This window comes from Coregonus lavaretus (genome assembly GCF_964263955.1).
Source record: "Coregonus lavaretus genome assembly, chromosome: 20".
In the NCBI taxonomy this organism is placed as follows: domain Eukaryota; kingdom Metazoa; phylum Chordata; class Actinopteri; order Salmoniformes; family Salmonidae; genus Coregonus; species Coregonus lavaretus.
The window spans coordinates 45,480,077-45,500,204 of record NC_140007.1 but is presented as its reverse complement, the minus strand read 5'-3'; the positions used below and the strand labels follow the sequence as shown (position 1 = coordinate 45,500,204).

At 44.3% G+C, this 20,128-nt stretch overlaps 1 protein-coding gene across 1 annotated transcript; it reads right to left on the bottom strand.

Moving 5' to 3' along the window:
- Positions 1-11,179: 11,179 nt before the first annotated feature.
- gpr157 (G protein-coupled receptor 157) lies at positions 11,180-19,228 on the bottom strand. Its single transcript, XM_084184786.1, has 4 exons — positions 18,732-19,228; positions 14,553-14,766; positions 14,097-14,291; positions 11,180-12,452 (listed from the first exon to the last, which is right to left on the bottom strand). The coding sequence occupies exons 1-4, from the start codon at positions 19,106-19,108 to the stop codon at positions 12,153-12,155; spliced, it is 1,086 nt and encodes a 361-aa protein (XP_084040912.1). The 5' UTR covers positions 19,109-19,228; the 3' UTR covers positions 11,180-12,152.
- Between the last annotated feature and the right edge of the window lie 900 nt (positions 19,229-20,128).

The window sequence follows — 20,128 nt, the reverse complement described above, 5'->3', positions numbered from 1 at the left end:
CAATAGTGCTACCTTTCAATTATTTTAGAGGCCGGTAAAATTATGATTTAAATCGGTTTACACTTAATTGATATGACAGACACATCCGGAGGTGGTCAGGAAGATCTGATCACAATCAGATCACAATATGTATTTTAATCGTCTACACCTGTCTAAACATGTGGGCACAAATAGAATGTGGACAAGGTCAGGACTAATGCTGTGTTTACACAGGCAGCCCAATTCTGATCTTTTGCCGAATTATAGGCAAAAGAGCTGTTCTGATTGGTCAAAAGGTCAATTAGCAGAGTAAAAAAAAAGATCTGAATCGGGCTGCCTGTGTAAAAGGGATTCAACCTGAAACTGGAACTTGAAAAGACTCAGATTCATACTCCTCGTTTGTAAATGTAATTCCACGGTGGACTCCAAACTCCTCTCCGGAATGTTTCGGACACTACTTACTCACAAAACATCCTGTCATCACCCCCACACAACACTACACTACACTCGCTTCCGCATTGTCTCCTTGCTGCTCTGCTGTTTGTTGCTACTTGGCTACCTGCCAAACTATTCACGTTTTACTTTTAATAAACGTTTAATCAATCTCTGTGTTCAACAAATTTACCAACTTTTTAGTTTTGTCCTCACTCATCTTTTTTCGTTAAACTTTTTCACCCCGGACGTTTATCCCGAGACAGAAGAGTCATTTTCCTGTGCGTTTTAGCTGCCAACTTTACGTTATTTTCCGTTTTTCCATCGCAACTTTTTTTTCCCTTATTCAACTTTTTCACTCCGGACGCTTTATCTGGACATGGTTCATCAACATCTTCAACAGCCGAAGCTAAGTAGTAACATTAACATGATGTCTTTTAATTGCAGTCGCTGTACTCATAATATACAGGAGAATTCTCGCCTTACGGCGAGAATAGCTGTGCTACAAGCCCAGCTTCAGACGCAATCGTTAGGCAAGAGTATTATCAGTGTAGGAAAGGAAGAAACAGCGTCTGTGCCACCAGTAAGTACAGACAGTAACGTTAGTATAACTCCCCCCGCACAGTCCCTGCAGCCGGACAACTTTCTCATGGCTTCTGGAGGGAAATACTGTTGGAATGCTCAACCGGTGTCGCTCATTCAGCCGACAGAAACCTTCAACCGGTTTTCCCCATTATGTAGCGAGTCGGAGTCTGAGTCTGAGTCTTCTCTAGTCTCTACTCCTCCCGTTACGGGGTCTGAGACGCCGAAGGCTCCCACCATTAGCTCTGACAAATTGAAAACCCTAGTCATTGGCGACTCCATTACCCGCAGTATTAGACTTAAAACGAATCACCCAGCGATCATACACTGTTTACCAGGGGGCAGGGCTACCGACGTTAAGGCTAATCTAAAGATGGTGCTGGCTAAAGCTAAAACTGGCGAGTGTAGAGAGTATAGAGATATTGTTATCCACGTCGGCACCAACGATGTTAGGATGAAACAGTCAGAGGTCACCAAGTGCAACATAGCTTCAGCGTGTAAATCAGCTAGAAAGATGTGTCGGCATCGAGTAATTGTCTCTGGCCCCCTCCCAGTTAGGGGAAGTGACGAGCTCTACAGCAGAGTCTCAGCACTTAATCGCTGGTTGAAAACTGTTTTCTGCCCCTCCCAAAAGATAACATTTGTGGATAATTGGCCCTCTTTCTGGGACTCACCCACAAACAGGATCAAGCCTGACCTGCTGAGGAGTGACGGACTCCATCCTAGCTGGAGGGGTGCTCTCCTCTTATCTACCAACATAGATAGGGCTCTAACTCCTTTAGCCCCACAGTGAAATAGGGTGCAGGCCAGGCAGCAGGCTGTTAGCCAACCTGCCAGCTTAGTGGAGTCTGCCAATAGCATAGTCAGTGTAGTCAGCTCAGCCATACCCATTGAGACTGTGTCTGTGCCTCGACCTAGGTTGGGCAAAACTAAACATGGTGGTGTCCACCCTAGCAATCTTATTAGGATAAAGACCTCCTCCATTCCTGCCATTATTGAAAGAGATCGTGATACCTCACATCTCAAAATAGGGTTACTTAATGTTAGATCCCTCACTTCAAAGGCAGTCATAGTCAATGAACTAATCACTGATCATAATCTTGATGTGATTGGCCTGACTGAAACATGGCTTAAGCCTGATGAATTTGCTGTGTTAAATGAGGCCTCACCTCCTGGTTACACTAGTGACCATATTCCCCGTGCATCCCGCAAAGGCGGAGGTGTTGCTAACATTTACGATAGCAAATTTCAATTTACAAAAAAAAAAATGACGTTTTCATCTTTCGAGCTTCTAGTCATGAAATCTATGCAGCCTACTCAATCACTTTTTATAGCTACTGTTTACAGGCCTCCTGGGCCATATACAGCGTTCCTCTCTGAGTTTCCTGAATTCCTATCAGACCTTGTAGTCATAGCAGATCATATTCTAATTTTTGGTGATTTTAATATTCACATGGAGAAGTCCACAGACCCACTCCAAAAGTCCTTCGGAGCCATTATCGACTCAGTGGGTTTTGTCCAACATGTCTCTGGACCTACTCACTGCCACAGTCATACTCTGGACCTAGTTTTGTCCCATGGAATAAATGTTGTAGATCTTAATGTTTTTCCACAAAATCCTGGACTATCGGACCACCATTTTATTACGTTTGCAATCGCAACAAATAATCTGCTCAGACCCCAACCAAGGAGCATCAAAAGTCGTGCTATAAATTCTCAGACAACACAAAAATTCATTGATGCCCTTCCAGACCCCTTCTGCCTACCCAAGGACGTCAGAGGACAAAAATCAGTTAACCACTTAACTGAGGAACTAAATTTAACCTTGCACAATACCCTAGATGCAGTTGCACCCCTAAAAACGAAAAACATTTGTCATAAGAAACTAGCTCCCTGGTATACAGAAAATACCCGAGCTTTGAAGCAAGCTTCCAGGAAATTGGAACGGAAATGGCGCCACACCAAACTGGAAGTCTTCCGACTAGCTTGGAAAGACAGTACCGTGCAGTACCGAAGAGCCCTCACTGCTGCTCGATCATCCTACTTTTCCAAATTAATCGAGGAAAATAAGAACAATCCAAAATTTCTTTTTGATACTGTTGCAAAGCTAACTAAAAAGCAGCATTCCCCAAGAGAGGATGGTTTTCACTTCAGCAGTGATAAATTCATGAACTTCTTTGAGGAAAAGATCATGACCATTAGAAAGCAAATTACGGACTCCTCTTTGAATCTGCGTATTCCTCCAGGGCTTAGCTGTCCTGGATCTGCACAGCTCTGCGAGGGCCTGGGATCGGGAGAGACACTTAAGTGTTTTAGTACTATATCTCTTGACACAATGATGAAAATAATCATGGCCTCTAAACCTTCAAGCTGCATACTGGATCCTATTCCTACTAAACTGCTGAAGGAGCTGCTTCCTGTGCTTGGCCCTCCTATGTTGAACATAATAAACAGCTCTCTATCCACCGGATGTGTACCAAACTCACTAAAAGTGGCAGTGATAAAGCCTCTCTTGAAAAAGCCAAACCTTGACCCGGAAAATATAAAAAACTATCGGCCAATATCGAATCTTCCATTCCTCTCAAAAATTTTAGAAAAAGCTGTTGCGCAGCAACTCACTGCCTTTCTGAAGACAAACAATGTATACGAAATGCTTCAGTCTGGTTTTAGACCCCATCATAGCACTGAGACTGCACTTGTGAAGGTGGTAAATGACCTTTTAATGGCGTCAGACCGAGGCTCTGCATCTGTCCTCGTGCTACTAGACCTTAGTGCTGCCTTTGACACCATCGATCACCACATTCTTTTGGAGAGACTGGAAACCCAAATTGGTCTACACGGACAAGTTCTGGCCTGGTTTAGATCCTACCTGTCGGAAAGATATCAGTTTGTCTCTGTGAATGGTCTGTCCTCCGACAAATCAACTGTACATTTCGGTGTTCCTCAAGGTTCCGTTTTAGGACCACTATTGTTTTCACTATATATTTTACCTCTTGGGGATGTTATTCGAAAACATAATGTTAACTTTCACTGCTATGCGGATGACACACAGCTGTACATTTCAATGAAGCATGGTGAAGCCCCAAAATTGCCCTCGCTAGAAGCCTGTGTTTCAGACATAAGGAAGTGGATGGCTGAAAACTTTTTACTTTTAAACTCGGACAAAACAGAGATGCTTGTTCTAGGTCCCAAGAAACAAAGAGATCTTCTGTTAAATCTGACAATTCATCTTGATGGTTGTAAAGTCGTCTCAAATAAAACTGTGAAGGACCTAGGCGTTACTCTTGACCCTGATCTCTCTTTTGACGAACATATCAAGACTGTTTCAAGGACAGCTTTTTTCCATCTACGTAACATTGCAAAAATCAGAAATTTTCTGTCCAAAAATGATGCAGAAAAATTAATCCATGCATTTGTTACTTCTAGATTAGACTACTGCAATGCTCTATTTTCCGGCTACCCGGATAAAGCACTAAATAAACTTCAGTTAGTGCTAAATACGGCTGCTAGAATCCTGACTAGAACCAAGAAATTTGATCATATTACTCCAGTGCTAGCTTCCCTACACTGGCTTCCTGTTAAGGCAAGGGCTGATTTCAAGGTTTTACTGTTAACCTATAAAGCGTTACATGGGCTTGCTCCTACCTATCTTTCCGAGTTGGTCCTGCCGTACATACCAATACGTACGCTACGGTCACAAGACGCAGGCCTCCTAATTGTCCCTAGAATTTCTAAGCAAACAGCGGGAGGCAGGGCTTTCTCCTATAGATCTCCATTTTTATGGAACAGTCTGCCTACCCATGTGAGAGACGCAGACTCGGTCTCAACCTTTAAGTCTTTACTGAAGACTTATCTCTTCAGTAGGTCATATGATTGAGTGTAGTCTGGCCCAGGAGTGTGAAGGTGAACGGAAAGGCTGGAGCAACGAACAGCCCTTGCTGTCTCTGCCAGGCCGGTTCCCCTCTCCACTGGGGTTCTCTGCCTCTAACCCTGTTGCAGGGGCTGAGTCACTGGCCTGCTGGTGCTCTTTCATGCCGTCCCTGGGAGGGGTGCGTCACTTGAGTGGGTTGAGTTACTGACGTGATCTTCCTGTCTGGGTTGGCGCCCCCCCCCCCCTTGGTTTGTGCTGTGGTGGAGACCTCTGTGGGCTATACTCGGCCTTGTCTCAGGATTGTAAGTTGGTGGTTGGGGATATCCCTCTAGTGGTGCGGGGGCTGTGCTTTGGCGGAGTGGGTGGGGTTATATCCTTCCTGTTTGGCCCTGTCCGGGGGTTTCTTCGGATGGGGCCACAGTGTCTCCGGACCGCTCCTGTCTCAGCCTCCAGTATTTATGCTGCAGTAGTTTATGTGTCGGGGGGCTGGGGTTAGTTGGTTATACCTGGAGTACTTCTCCTGTCTTATCCAGTGTCCTGTGTGAATTTAAGTATGCTCTCTCTAATTCTCTCGTTCTCTCTTTCTCTCTGAGAACCTGAGCCCTAGGACCATACGTCAGGACTACCGGGCATGATGACACCCTGCTGCCCCCAGTCCGCCTGGCCTTGCTGCTATTCCAGTTTCAACTGTTCTGCCTGCGGCTACGAAACCCCTACCTGTCCCAGACCTGCTGTTTTCAACTCTAAATGATCGGCTATGAAAAGCCAACTGAGAGACCTGAGCCCTAGGACCATACGTCGGGACTACCGGCCGTGGTGACTCCTTGCTATCCCCAGTCCGCCTGGCCTTGCTGCTATTCCAGTTTAAACTGTTCTGCCTGCGGTTATGGAACCCCTACCTGTCCCAGACCTGCTGTTTTAAACTCTAATGATCGGCTATGAAAAGCCAACTGAGATTTATTCCTGATTATTATTTGACCATGCTTGTCACTTATGAACATTTTTGAACATCTTGGCATGGTTCTGTTATAATCTCCACCCGGCACAGCCAGAAGAGGACTGGCCACCCCTCTTAGCCTGGTTCCTCTCTAGGTTTCTTCCTAGGTTTTGCCTTTCTAGGGAGTTTTTCCTAGCCACCGTGCTTCTACACCTGCATTACTAGCTGTTTGGGGTTTTAGGCTGGGTTTCTGTACAGCACTTCGAGATATTAGCTGATGTAAGAAGGGCTATATAAAATAAAATTGATTGATTGATTGATACACCATGCAAACAACACTGGCTTGTTAAGACACATTACCCAGCTAGCACATTTGGTTCCCTGGAAGTTGTGTGAACGTCCGTTTTTGGTTACCCATTTGTTCTGGGAACGAAGCCATACGTTTCCTGACTGTTAAGTCTGAACGTTTTTTGAACGTTCTGTGAACGGAAGTGAAAATGTGAAAACCCAGATTCGTCCATCGGACTGCCAGATGGTGAAACGTGATTAATCACTCAAGAGAACGCGTTTCCACTGCTCCAGATTCCAATGGCGGCGAGCTTTACACCACTCTAGCCGACGCTTGGCGTTGCACATGGTTATTTTAGGATTGTGTGCGGCTGCTCGGCCATGGAAACCCATTTCATGAAGCTCCCGACTAACAGATATTGTGCTGACGTTGCTCCCAGAGGCAGTTTGGAACTCGGTAGTGAGTGTTGCAACCGAGGATAGACGATTTTCAAGTGCTACGCGCTTCAGCACTCGGCGGTCCCGTTCTGTGAGCTTGTATGGCCTACTGCTTCCCGACTGAGCCGTTGTTGCTCCTAGACGTTTCCACTTCACAATAACAGCACTTACAGTTGACCGGGGCAGCTCTAGCAGGGCAGAAATTTGACGAACTGACTTGTTGGAAAGGTGGCATCCTATGACAGTGCCATGTTGAATGTCACTGAGCTTTTCAGTAAGGCCATTCTACTGCCAATGCTTGTCTGTGGAGAGTGCCTGGCTGTGTGCTCGATGTTATACACCTGTCAGCAAAGAGTGTGGCTAAAATAGCCAAATCCACTAATTTGAAGGGGTGTCCACATACTTTTGGCAATGTAGTGTATTTTAGGTTTAAAAAGGCTTCTGAAGTTTGTAATTTCCATTTTGAAATGTCCATTAATTATAATCCACATCATAATTTACATTTCCTGTTGCTGCAGGATTATTTTCCTGCTGTAGCAAACTGGCTGAAATTAAGATCCTACATCAGTAGATTGTTTTAAAATGCATTCTCAGTTAGTTATTGAATTCACCGATTGTTGGTTAAATGGTGTGAAATTGTGATGTAACCCATGTACAAAATAATCTTTTAGTCACATTAAAGCCAGTCCTGGTCAAGTTATTCAATCAACAAGCACAGGCAAAACACAGCTATTATGTATTAGGATCATAATGCATGTATGACGTCCTAGTGGCATGTAGTGGAAAACTACAATACTACCACAGAGTTTCTAAACCCAGAGACGCAACATCACGAGACTTCAGGGAACACTTGCGAAACAGACCAGTTGTTAATTTTATCGAAATCTAAAGGCACGACCTAGATTTCGAGCTGTCAAAGTTGCGTCAATTCAAATCTGGTATTGGGAACAAAAGAGGTCAACACGACTTCTAAGATATACTAGTTATTTTAATTAATGAAAAAACCTTCAATGGTAAATATGACGTTTCGTATATACGGGCTCTTTGAAATACCTCGCAGGGCACTTCAGAGAACTAATCCATTGTTCTAGGTTCTTGCTCAAATACTCTGACAGAGAGAGTTTCCCACCTCTCTGCTGGCCAATCAGAGTAGAGACTTGAGCGTGGTTTAGACTTACTCAGCCTATCCGTTGGCGCACCGGCTGTTCCCCGCCTCTTCTGTTACCAGGCATACGTTTATCATAACAACCTGTCATAGTGAGAAGAGCCAGCTCCCCTAGACACCATTCCTACGTCCAAGGAAGGTTCACAGATCACAAAGAACCAGTATAGTCTAGCATTTGGAGACACAAATCCTTATCTCATTTTACCCCCTAAAACAGCTCTTCACATCAATCACAGCTTGCCAGGTGTCACAACCTACATTAGCTCAGTCAAGAATGCATTCTTTCTAAGTTAGTCATCCCATCAATTTAGGAGAATAATAAATCTCTAATAGAGCCAACGTCTTAAGTAGTTGAACATGTTATTACTCCAACCTCGTGAAAGTGAGAAAACTGACACGTTTTCTTTTTTTGTCAAAAACAACTTCATATCGAAGGAGTGCCTTTGATTTGACCGCCTGCACATGTGGAGACACGATGACGTGTTGATACGCATGCGCTTATCGAGCCAACGTCGCCATGACATCGCCTACAGGTGTGATCGGGGATTTCTATTGGAGAAGCAGTTTTAGCCTATCTTCATACTGTACTGTCTTTGGTGTTACCCTTAATTTATCATTTGCAGAGAATGTTGGCACCCCCAACTGGCCATATATTGTAGTCCAGCTCTATGGACTAGTTAGTGTCTACACCAGGGTTCTTCAATTCCGGTCCTGGAGGGCCGAAACACTTCTGTTTTTTTTTATTTCTACCTGGTAGTTAATTGCACTCACCTGGTGTCCCAGGTCTGAATTAGCCCCTGATTAGAAGGAGAGGATGAAAAAACAGAGGTGTTTCGGCCCTCCAGGACCGGAATTGAAGAACCCTGCGCTACACAGTGCTAAACCACAGAGGCGTTCCAGAGCATAGACGGTGCGTAGTTGCGGAGGCAGACAGTGTGCACACCGGTTATGCCCTGAAGATGGCACTTTCGATCTACTAGGCATTGGGCAATCTACCTTCTCCAGGAAGTTAGTTAACCCGAACCACTATGTTTGAATCACATGTATTGTGTACTATTACAGGTCAATGCTGTTAGCTAGATTGAAAACTTTGTCTTTGGTCTGCATTTAATTGCCAAGTTGGCAAGACTACATTAATAGATCTGAGACCAGGTTATTCTCATCCACCTTCAGCATGGAACGCTGTCGTTCTTGTATCTCTCATTAGTTTGTGGCGAAAACATCACTCAGTCATCACATCTATCTCATTCCTAATTAACAAGTGAGATATTTCACGTTTTGACCCAATCCTTTTTTTCAACCTTCGGCCTAATACATTCTACCAGGCATTGGTTCAAAGGGCCATCACCACACTGTAATGAACACCGTTGTGAGTAGAAGGCCTTGCATTAACATGGTCTGTAAATGGGTCCTCCCCTCAGCCCCTCCGCTCCAATAGGTCCCAGTCATAAGTTAATGAATGAAGTGGGTCGATAGCCATCAACCAGACAGAGAGAGAGAAAAAAAAAAAAAAAACACATACCATCCCTCTCTCTGGGATAAAGCCGTTTCAATGTCAGCCAAATGTGCCCACTCACTCCCCAGACCAATACAAAGGATTAAGTCATAGTATCCCAAATGGCACACTGTTCCCTACATAGTGCCCTACTTTTGACCCCACTACGTCGGGAATAGGGTGCGATTTGGGACGCATCCATGGACAAAATGCAGTAGTGTCTTTACATCCCCCCCCCCCCTCAGTCTCTGGTTGTCCTCAAGGGTACGAAACTATTTACTGTCCGTTTTCATCAGCATAAAACAGACCTAGGCTGGTCAAAAGTAGTGCACTATATAGGACATAGGGTGCCATTTGGGACGAGGACCTGCACTTCCTCAACAGCCTCCAAGCCATCATCATGCTTTGTCAATGTGACTGCTGGCTATAGGTCAAAGGTAAACTATACTATATAGCAGGAAGAAAATAATATTTCAATGATATCAATAAGATTAAGATCCCTTTATTTGTCAATTGTACACAAGGTCCAACCGAAATGGGACTTCCGTTCTATCCCAACCCATCTGAAACACACACACACACGTACAGGTTGGAGAGGGGGACTGCCACAGTGGATGCCCGTAGAGCAGTTGTTGTGGTGGGTTAGGTGCATTGCTCAAGGGCAAAACAGCAGGCAATGGCATCTAGGATTTGATACCAGCAACCCTATGGTTGACAGCTCAATTCCCACCTGATTCTTCCTGTCAGATGCGGAATTTGAACTGGCAACTCTCCGGTTGCTGGCTCGAGACTAACTGCCAGGCCATCTAAAACAGAACTGATATGTATGACCATAGCCTTTCCTCCCACAAGGACAGGCGTGGGTCTTTCTAGCTTGGTCCCAGATCTACAGAAAACTCCTATGATGTGACAATGACCCACAGGGGGGCTGGTGTACCTTAATTGGGGAGGACGGGCTCGTGGTAATGGATGCAGTGGAATGGTATCAAATACATCAAACACGTGGTTTCCATGTGTTTGATGCCATTCCATTCGCTATGTTCCAGCCGTTATGGTAGAGCATGGCGTTTGCAACGCCAGGGTTGTGGGTTCGATTCCCACAGGGAAAAAAATTTAAAATATAATGTATGCACTCACTAACTGTAAGTCGCTCTGGATAAGAGCGTCTGCTAAATGACTAAAAATGTCAATGTAAAAAATGTAAAATACGCACCATTCTCCCATCAGCAGTCTCCAATGCAATGACCATGAGAGTTGGGAAGACATCGCAAACAGATCTGGGACCAGGTTAGAATAGGGTCTATCCTCAGGCCTTAGATGTTGTTTTTATAAAAACAAATAATCCATTGTTTGCTGACCCCAAAATAAATTAGACTCTGTAAGGGAAAACTCAACTGCAATATCAACAGCACAATGTAGGGACTGTATGTTTTGGTTACGGTATAAAAAGGAGAAGGGCTGACTGATCACACACAGTGTTAGACTGCCCACAAAGGAGGACCACATCCACAAAGCCAGAGACACAAAAACTATTGTGTCTTACGACAAAAAAAAACTTCCTATTTTTCCTTCACATGACGTGTCTAATCAATCACATTCAGAGAGACCACAGAAAGATCAATAAATCAACTGGCTTACCATCCTCCCTTTTCAAATCAGTGACTCCTGCAACAGCCACTTCACCTCTGGAAAGGTCAACTAAACAATAAATCACTCCTGGTTGAGAGCAGTTCTCCCCTTAAACACAGCAGCACTTTGTCTGCATCGTCAACAAAACAATAAATCACTCCTGGTTGAGAGCAGTTCTCCCCCTAAACACAGCAGCACTTCATCTGCATCCAAAGTGTCACCCTATTTCCCCATCTAGTGCACTGCTTTTGACCAGGCTTTAATGTTATTTTTCTGCAAAAAAAAGCAATGAATCCCTTAATGAAAATACATTGTTCAAAGACATCTAGTTGACAGGGAAAAACGATAGTGGTAGCTCAAGGGTCAGTCTTCAGTGGATTTATTAGTCTTTAATAGATTTACATTTCAAAACATCCAGTTAAAAAAGAGGTGTATACAGAGATATGGTCAAGTTGATTGTTATGGATAAGGACACAACTTCACTTTCCTCTTTACCAATATACCGCACGTTCAGTGAGAGCTCTTTTCAGAACTCTAACATAGGAGCATTGTCTAGCCAAATTCAACTCTATCTTTCAGTAGGTTGTGGCTTTTGTAAACTTTACAGGTGGTAGTGATATGGTGCCATCTTTCCAAAATAGTAGATGTAACATTCATTTGATATACGAGGTACATTGTTAACAATGCTATAAAGTAACTGAAAGATAACCCAGTATAAAAAAATAACAATATTAAATTGCACTGTGCAGTTTCTGTTGCTCCAATTAAAACACAAGAATAGGAAGACATTGATGTTAGAGCGCTATAAAAAAAACACACACGCGTACGTCCCAAATGACACCCTATTCCCTATATAGGTGCACAACTTTTGAACAGAGCCCCTATATACACAAAACCTCACCACTAAAATGACCTTGCAATCACCCTTATGGAACGTCCAATGCTAGTGACTGAGCACAGCAAGTCATCTCTTCCAAAATGACAATGCTTCGATCATCCTCATCAGCTAAAAGTGCACGTGAGTGTGTGGCTTGTCAGGTGAGGCCTTACAACGAGCACGCGTCTGCAGAATTTGCGACCGTCCTGTGCGGGCCACGGGGGGGGGGGGGGGGCACTTGCGGTAATGAGTGGACTGCAGTATGGAAGCTTGTTTCCAACCCCTCTCGCTCTCTCTCAGTATCCATTAGACGTACCCTTCACTCCGCACCAGGTATCTATAGCGGACGATGTGTAACCCAGGCCAGCCAAGTACAGCTCGGCTCGGTTCAATAGTGGGAAAAGGGTCTCAGAAAGCCAGGGTTGTGAGTGTGCTCTGTCCATCCATTCAGACCCAGGGTCAGCAGCCGTCCGGCCAGCCACGAGGGCTGGTATTGGGGTTGTCCTCTGGTTGTGAGGGGGTCTCCACACCCAGGCCTGACTCCAGGCCCAAGCCCCTGTGGTTGGGCGTGTTGTAGGGTTTGGGGGAGACCCCGGTCCTGTGGTTGGGTGTGTTGGAGGGTGTGAGGGAGGCCCCGGACCCGGCCCTGCAACAGCAGCAGCAGTAACAGAGCATGGTGGAGAGGCGGGAGCGGATCGGCTGGGTGAACAGGACAAACATGATGCAGTTTGCCGCTCCCTGGAAGGTGTTCCCAATGCCCTAGAGAAACAGATAAAACTATTTATGGACGGATGGATATATGACTAGAGGATGAATGTAAAGATGGTGGATGGATGAAGACCGTTAGGTACTGATATTTGTTGCAAAGGTTCTTATACGGCACACCAGGGTTTCCGTTAGTAAAATGTGGGGCTGGACATTTGACCGGCAACATTTTAATTTACCGGACATTTTACCGGGTGCGTAACCTGATTCGGGTGTCCACCCACTGTGCTCAGAATGACAGAAATCACATTTAGAATATGGTAATTTATATTAACAGAACATGCAAGGTGAGATGTGCGGTCCTTCTTACCGAATTCTGATGCGCACTTCGAACACGTTAGAATAACTGTCCACATTTACTTTTCCTCAGCCAACAAGACGAATAATGAACAGCAAAATCTCTAGCCTGTGTCAATCTACTACAGTAGAAAAGTTTAGGCTACCTATTCTATTGGTCAACTTGTCGAGAAACAAATAGCCTGTTCCAAACAGACTCTGGGACAATAGATCCCAAATTCATACAACCAGTAGGCTACATAAAAAAATAATTAAAAAAAAACGTAAAAAGCAATGAGTCTGATGCAACATATCAGAACGGTTAGCTTAACATTTTGATAAAGTATTATTTCTTCACATTATAAGCGCAGCAACGCGCGCACAAGGCCGTAGTCTACGCGTTAATGTTCGTTACGTAATGCAGTTAGCGGGAAAACACCGTTGTCAAAAAGGCACACTGCAAATGCGAGCAGTTTCATGTGACAGAGATGAAAATATCTGGAAAGAATTTAGAAGAGAGGAGATCTAATAGGCTACTTTGAAGCAAGGTAAAACATGCCTCATAATATGGATTAAAACCTTCAGGTTTCAAACGATGAAGTATATGTTGACAAAATGCACACTGCCTCCAGCTCATTGGAAAGTGGTGTGTGACGCGCTGATGAAGCCTGCCTTCCGTTATCGTTTGATGCCGCGTTCAAAACAACTGGGAACTCGGAAATCTCCGACATCAGTGCGTTCAAGACAACTGGGAACTGGGGGGAAAAGTCGTTTTTTCAACGGTCATCCAACTTGGGAACTTCGAGCCTCTTTCTAGAGCTCCAACTTTCCGACCTGAAGATCACCGATGTCATGATTTGACCTCGTATTTTTCCGAGTTCCCAGTTGTCTTGAAAGCACCACAAGATGCTGCAGCAGCTCTGTATCTGTCTGCCTGTGATAAATAAGATATACTGTACACACGCGCCAATTTAATTCCAACTAAATTATGCAAATTAATCTATAGACCGATAAGCATGACCAATCAAATGTATTTCCATCGGCTGGTGTTTCCACCAATGAAGAGGCTAAAAAGAATTATTTCGCAATGGGATTTCTTCTTCTTCTTCTCCCGGACAATTGGCCAGCGCCAATTTAATTTATCGGCTTTTCTATCGGACAAAAAGTCGTCTATTACCGTCAAACAGAAACCCTGCTGCACACATACCTGTGGCATGTTTTGAGAATCATTGGTGGGGATAGAACCTTGATTTCTGGCAATAATATAATAATAATAATAATAATAATAATAATAATAATAATATGCCATTTAGCAGACGCTTTTATCCAAAGAGACTTGGAAATGTGCCAATCCAAACTCACATGTAGAGTGACGAGCACAGGGTTCTGCCTGGCGGGGGAGTCAGCCAGCATCAGCAGGAAACGCACGGTGCTCCAGATACGCAGGGCGATGAAGATGACGGGGATCAGGGTCAACTTCCTGTCGGCCATATTGGAAAGGGACTGGGACAGAGGACTGCAGGCAAGGATGGGCCGGTACTCAGACAGAGCCGCATGCTGGACGACATAGAGAAAACAGGAATATTTATCGAGTGGATAAATGTGCTTGAGAGCTGCCATGGAAAATGTCTGTGATAGCCTACACTCAGGGGTGGAATTAATAAAGTAGCCTCGAGAAAAATCATCATATAGTCAGCAAAAAAAAAACACTTTCATTTCTCTAAATTATAAACATTTTCCATGTATTCCTCCCCAAATTTCAACCCTTTTTTTACACTTATCAATAGTATTGGGGTTTAGATTGTAACAGATCCTCACCGCTCTGTGGATGTGTTTCTTGATGAGGATATAGAGGACAGGGAGGGTGAGATAGGCCAGGAACTCCCATATCTTCCCAGTGAGCAGCATCCACAGGACATGGTCTGGAGCCTGGATCCTCACCCAGCACCAGCCCACAGACACCTCCGATGCATCGTAGCCAATACGTCCCAGAGACAGAGCTGCTATTGTGATGCCTAGAGGGATGCCCCAGCTGGGGGTGGAGAGATGGAGGAGGAGGAGGAGGAGGAGGAGGAGGAGCGATGGAGGAGGAGGAGAGATGGAGGAGGAGGAGGAGGAGGAGGAGGAGGAGGAGGAGGAGGAGCGATGGAGGAGGAGGAAGATGGAGGAGGAGGAGGAGGAGGAGGAGCAGGAGGAGGAGGAGGAGGAGGAAGAGCGATCGAGGAGGAGGAGGAGGAGGAGGAGGAGAAGGAGAGATGGAGGAGGAGGAGGAGAGATGGAGGAGGAGGAGGAGGAGGAGGAGGAGGAAAGATGGAGGAGGAGGAGGAGGAGGAGGAGGAGAGATGGAGGAGGAGGAGGAGAGATGGAGGAGGAGGAGGAGGAGGAGGAAGAGCGATGGAGGAGGAGGAGAGATGGAGGAGGAGGAGGAGGAGGAGGAGGAGGAGGAGGAGGAGAGATGGAGGAGGAGGAGAGATGGAGGAGGAGGAGGAGGAGCGATGGAGGAGGAGGAGGAATAGGAAGTGGATGAGCAGGAAGAAGATGAAGGAATGAATGAACATATCACTGTGAACCTCCTGACTAGAATGCCAGCCACGCACTTCCTCAAATGTCTGGTGATCATTTTGTGCAACTATGCATGCTACCAAGGAATGTTGAAAACAGGCCTCGCTCTATATAGCCTCGATGTTGAAAGTGCAACACCAAATCTGCAACTTGCTTCCTGCAAAGTCACACTAGTCACACAAAGTCATAAAGTGTTACATTTCAGTAGCCTGTACGCAAACTGAATTTATTTTTTCACTATCCCTTTCAACTACACGAAAACAGAACAACTCAGTGTGGATCTAGGCTAACATTTCCCAGGATGAGATGTTGGCTGTGTTTGAGAGAATCAAATCCATGATGCATGGATGATCCAAGGGTAACTGACTGACTGATCTACAAATAATAATGAGCTGTTATTTCTGATGCAAGGTGATTTGTAGATCAGTCAGTCGGTAGTCCACTTGTGACGCTGTAGCTCACATCAGCAGTTCTGGGGAGAGTGTGAGGCCCTGCATGTCCAGGTAATCTTCCACTCACCGAGGGCCAACATCTTAAATTCACTCTTAACATTTCATGACTCATTATATAATTTATCATTCAGAGAATTTAAGTATATTTTTGGACTCATTCCTTTCAGCTCCTAGTAAAAGGGCCTCAACAACAATGGCTGCGACCAAATGGTACCTATTCCATATATAGTACACTACGTTTGACCAGTGCATTATATACAGTGCATTCAGAAAGTGTTCAGACCCCTTGACTTTTTCCACATTTTGTTACGTTACAGCCTTATTCTAAAATGGATTAAATAGTCCCCCCCCCTCATCATCCTACACACAATGTATTAAAATACAAATTTGAAATATCACATTTACATAAGTATTCAGACCCTTTACTCAGTACTTTGTTTAAGCACCTTTGGCAACGATTACAGCCTTGAGTCTTCTTGGGTATGACGCTACAAGCTTGGCACACCTGCATTCCTCTCTGCAGGTCCTCTCAAGCTCTGTCAGGTTGGATGGGGAGCATTGCTGCACAGCTATTTTCAGGTCTCTCCAGAGATGTTCGATAGGGTTCAAGTCCGGGCTCTGGCTGGGCCACTCGAGGACATTCAGAGACTTGTCCCGAAGCCACTCCTGCGTTGTCTTGGCTGTGTGCTTAGGGTCACTGTCCTGTTGGAAGGGGAACCTTCACCCCAGTCTGAGGTTCTGAGCGCTCTGGAGCTTCATCAAGGATCTCTCTGTACTTTGCTCCGTTCATCAAACCTGACTAGTCTCTCACATAGTCTCTCACATCCCCACAGCATGATGCTGCCACCAACATGCTTCACCGTAGGGATGGTGCCAGGTTTCCTCCAGACATGACGCTTGGCATTCAGGCCAAAGAGCTCAATCTTGGTTTCATCAGACCAGAGAATCTTGTTTCTCATGGTCTAAGATTCCTTTAGGTGCCTTTTGGCAAACTCCAAGTGGGCTGTCATGTGCCTTTTACTGAGGAGTGGCTTCTGTCTGGCCACTCTACCGTAAAGGCCTGATTGGTGGAGTGCTGCAGAGATGGTTGTCCTTCTGGAAGGTTCTCCCATTGCCACAGAGGAACTCTGGAGCTCTGTCAGAATGACCATCGGGTTCTTGGTCACCTCCCTGACCAAGGCCCTTCTCCCCGAGTGCTCAGTTTGGCCGGGCGGCCAGCTCTAGGAAGAGTCTTGGTGGTTCCAAACTTCTTCCATTTAAGAATGATGGAGGCCACTGTGTTCTTGGGGACCTTCAATGCTGCAGACATTTTTTGGTACTCTTCCCCAGATCTGTGCCTCAACACAATCCTGTCTCGGCGCTCTACTGACAATTCCTTCGACCTCATGGCTTGGTTTTTGCTTTGACATGCACTGTCAACTGTGGGACCTTATATAGACAGGTGTGTGCCTTTCCAAATCATGTCCAATCAATTGAATTTACCACAGGTGGACTCCAATCAAGTTGTAGAAACATCTCAAGGATGATCAATGGAAACAGGATGCGCCTGAGCTCAATTTCGAGTCTCATAGCAAAGGGTCTAAATACCTATGTAAATGTGTTATTTCCGTTTTTAATTTTTAATACAGTTGCAAAAAATTCAAAAAAACTGTTTTTGCTTTGTCATTATGGGGTATTGTGTGTAGATTGATGAGGGAAAAATAACAATTTAATCTATTTTAGAATAAGGCTGTAACGTAACAAAATGTGGAAAAAGGGGAAGGGGTCTGAATACTTTCTGAATGCACTGTAGGGAATGGGGTGCCATTTGGGTCACATCCCATGTTACAGAAAACTCAAATCCTATTCAACATCTTTCAAATAATTTCAGCGTTTGCTCTAGTCTGTCTGGAGTGCAGGATGGGCAGGCTGGGGTTTGCACTTTTGCAACTATTCTATTGCTTCCATTGCGACAGGCAAGCTCAGTCAAGGCCAGATAAAGTATTACAAATTATTTCAAATAGTATTCGAACCAAAGTCTGACTTGGCTCATACAAATATGTATGTTTGTTATTCATGTACTATGAATGGCCTTGTTGTGTGTGAGGTTCAATGGAAAAAGGGATCACTGGAGAATTCATCATAGAACATTAGAGCACAACACACCTTGTTGCCAGGCATGTCCATTGCCTGGGCCCTGGGGTGGAGAAAGGGTTTTTGGTGTTATACACACACAAAAAGATAACTCAGTGAAGAATTGTCCAAAAGCAGACTACCCTTTCTGTATTGTTTATCAATAAGAAACCTACTATGTGTTTTTGTGGTGTATATTCTATTCAACTACTCTATTTCAAAGGACTGGATGTAAGGTGTAGTGCAGAACATGCTCTAATGTGTCATTGGGTATTAATTGCGCATTCATTGAGTGTTCATTTAGCCTAATTGAGTAAACAGGAGACAGTAGGGGTGCAGCCCCTAAGATGCTCAGAGTCAAATTTTCAGAATGTTTGAAACAGTATGAATAGTTTACACTACAGCATATAGTACAATGTATAATGCGTCTATGATATGTACAATACCAGGTGACACATTTACATGCCGCGTTCACATGTTTGTCGGAACTAGAAAACTCGGAAATGTCCGACTTGCTGATTAGTTGAACGCAGCACGTGTATAACCACAACAAGTTAGAAAGTTGGAAATGTCAGTTTCCTAGTTGCGACTAGCATGTGAACGCGGAATTAAAATGTTACATGGTGAAGTAACCTCATGTCAGAAGTGCTCAAATTCCCAGGTATTGGAAGGTGATGTATTCCTCATGAATATTCATAAACGCGTCATACTAGAGTAGAGAAACAAAATAGCTGGATCAGGTGACTCTTGGCCTTGATTTTTCACAGACCCTATCCCAAACTCAAATCTAATCAATCAAAACATTTTACAGTTTATACAACTGTTATTATTATGATTAGGTTATGAAAATGAATCGAGCGCACGTACCCACCTGATAACGTGAAAACATAACACGAAGCTGTCAGCTAGTCTTTGATTCGACTTGACGATGAAAATGTACAGATATATAGCGATAGAGACAGTCCAGAAAAACGAACTTGTGTTGGCGAAAGTAGATATCGCTCCTTGAACAACGCAATCCACAGAGTCTGATTCAAAGACACTCCAAACTCCGTATGCGTACGAGCCCGCAGACAAAAAGTCAGCCACGGACAAGAAGACCAGAAGTGTCCTCGGCGTTGTCCTCAAATCTGGCCAAAGGATGTACGTACAGATAATAAGTAAAGATCCCCAAAACGACAGGGCACACGAAATCAAAATAACTACCTGTTCTGAAATGTACACAACAGTTTGATTATCAACGGCCATGATATCCAAAACTTCTGCGCGCTACGTCAATAGGCCTAGTTGCTTGGGTGAACAAGTCACCCTGTCAAAAGGATCCTGAAAACTGTAGTGTACCCAGTCAGTAGTAAAGTTCATGTGTGTGTCGTGAACAACATTAGCGTGAGCAATAATAGTGGAATCGGCGGTTTGCCTTCAAAATAAAAGACCCCAATTGAAACACGCAAACTGATACAAAGGCGGAATCATGACACAATTGAACTACATATTTCTAAACAAAGTTTGAACGTCGTTGCATGTTTCAATGGGGGACTTTTATTTTGAAGGCAAACCGCGGATAGCACTATTGCTGCTCACGCTAATGTTGGCCACGACACACTGGTAGGAAACCCCACACAAAACTTTCCCTGCTGGGAATATTAACCCCTCCCCTGACTCTATTTAAAACGTTCCCCCGGAAACCATTCACAAATCAGTTGGGTGAGCTGCGCTAGAGACCTCTAAACAGAAGCAATATGGACTGTATTTGTCCCTTCTGTTGGCCTTTAGTTTGAGCCCATAAGTGGTTTATGAATCCTCTCTGAATCCTTCCTTTAAATGAGGTGTGTGTGTGCAGTGGGGCCAAGTAGTTTTTTGGGGGTATCTGTACTTTACTTTACTATTTATATTTTTGACTACTTTTACTTTTACTTCACTACATTCCTAAAGAAAATCATGTACTTTTTACTCCATACATTTTCCCTGACACCCAAAAGTACTCGTTACATTTCGAATGCTTAACAGGACTGGAAAATGGTCAAATTCACACACTTCTCAAGAGAACATCCCTGGTCTTCCCTACTGCCACTGATCTGGCGGACTCACGAAACACATATGCTTCGTTTGTAAAATGTCGGAGTGTCGGAGTGTGCCCCTGGCTATCCGTAAATTTAAAAAACAAGAAAATTGTGCCGCCTGTTTTGCTTAATATAAGGAATTTGAAATTATTTATACTTTTACTTTTACTTTTGATACTTAAGTACATTTTAGCATTTACATTTACTT

Bases quoted from the DNA above. Each gene is read 5' to 3' on its own strand.
- gpr157 (XM_084184786.1), bottom strand. From the start codon at position 19,108: ATGGCCGTTGATAATCAAACTGTTGTGTACATTTCAGAACAGGTAGTT. The intron at 14,767-18,731 runs GTGGGTACGTGC...CTCCACCCCCAG, and splicing joins TTATGTTTTCACGTTATCAG to CTGGGGCATCCCTCTAGGCA. The intron at 14,292-14,552 runs GTGAGGATCTGT...TATGTCGTCCAG, and splicing joins AGAAACACATCCACAGAGCG to CATGCGGCTCTGTCTGAGTA.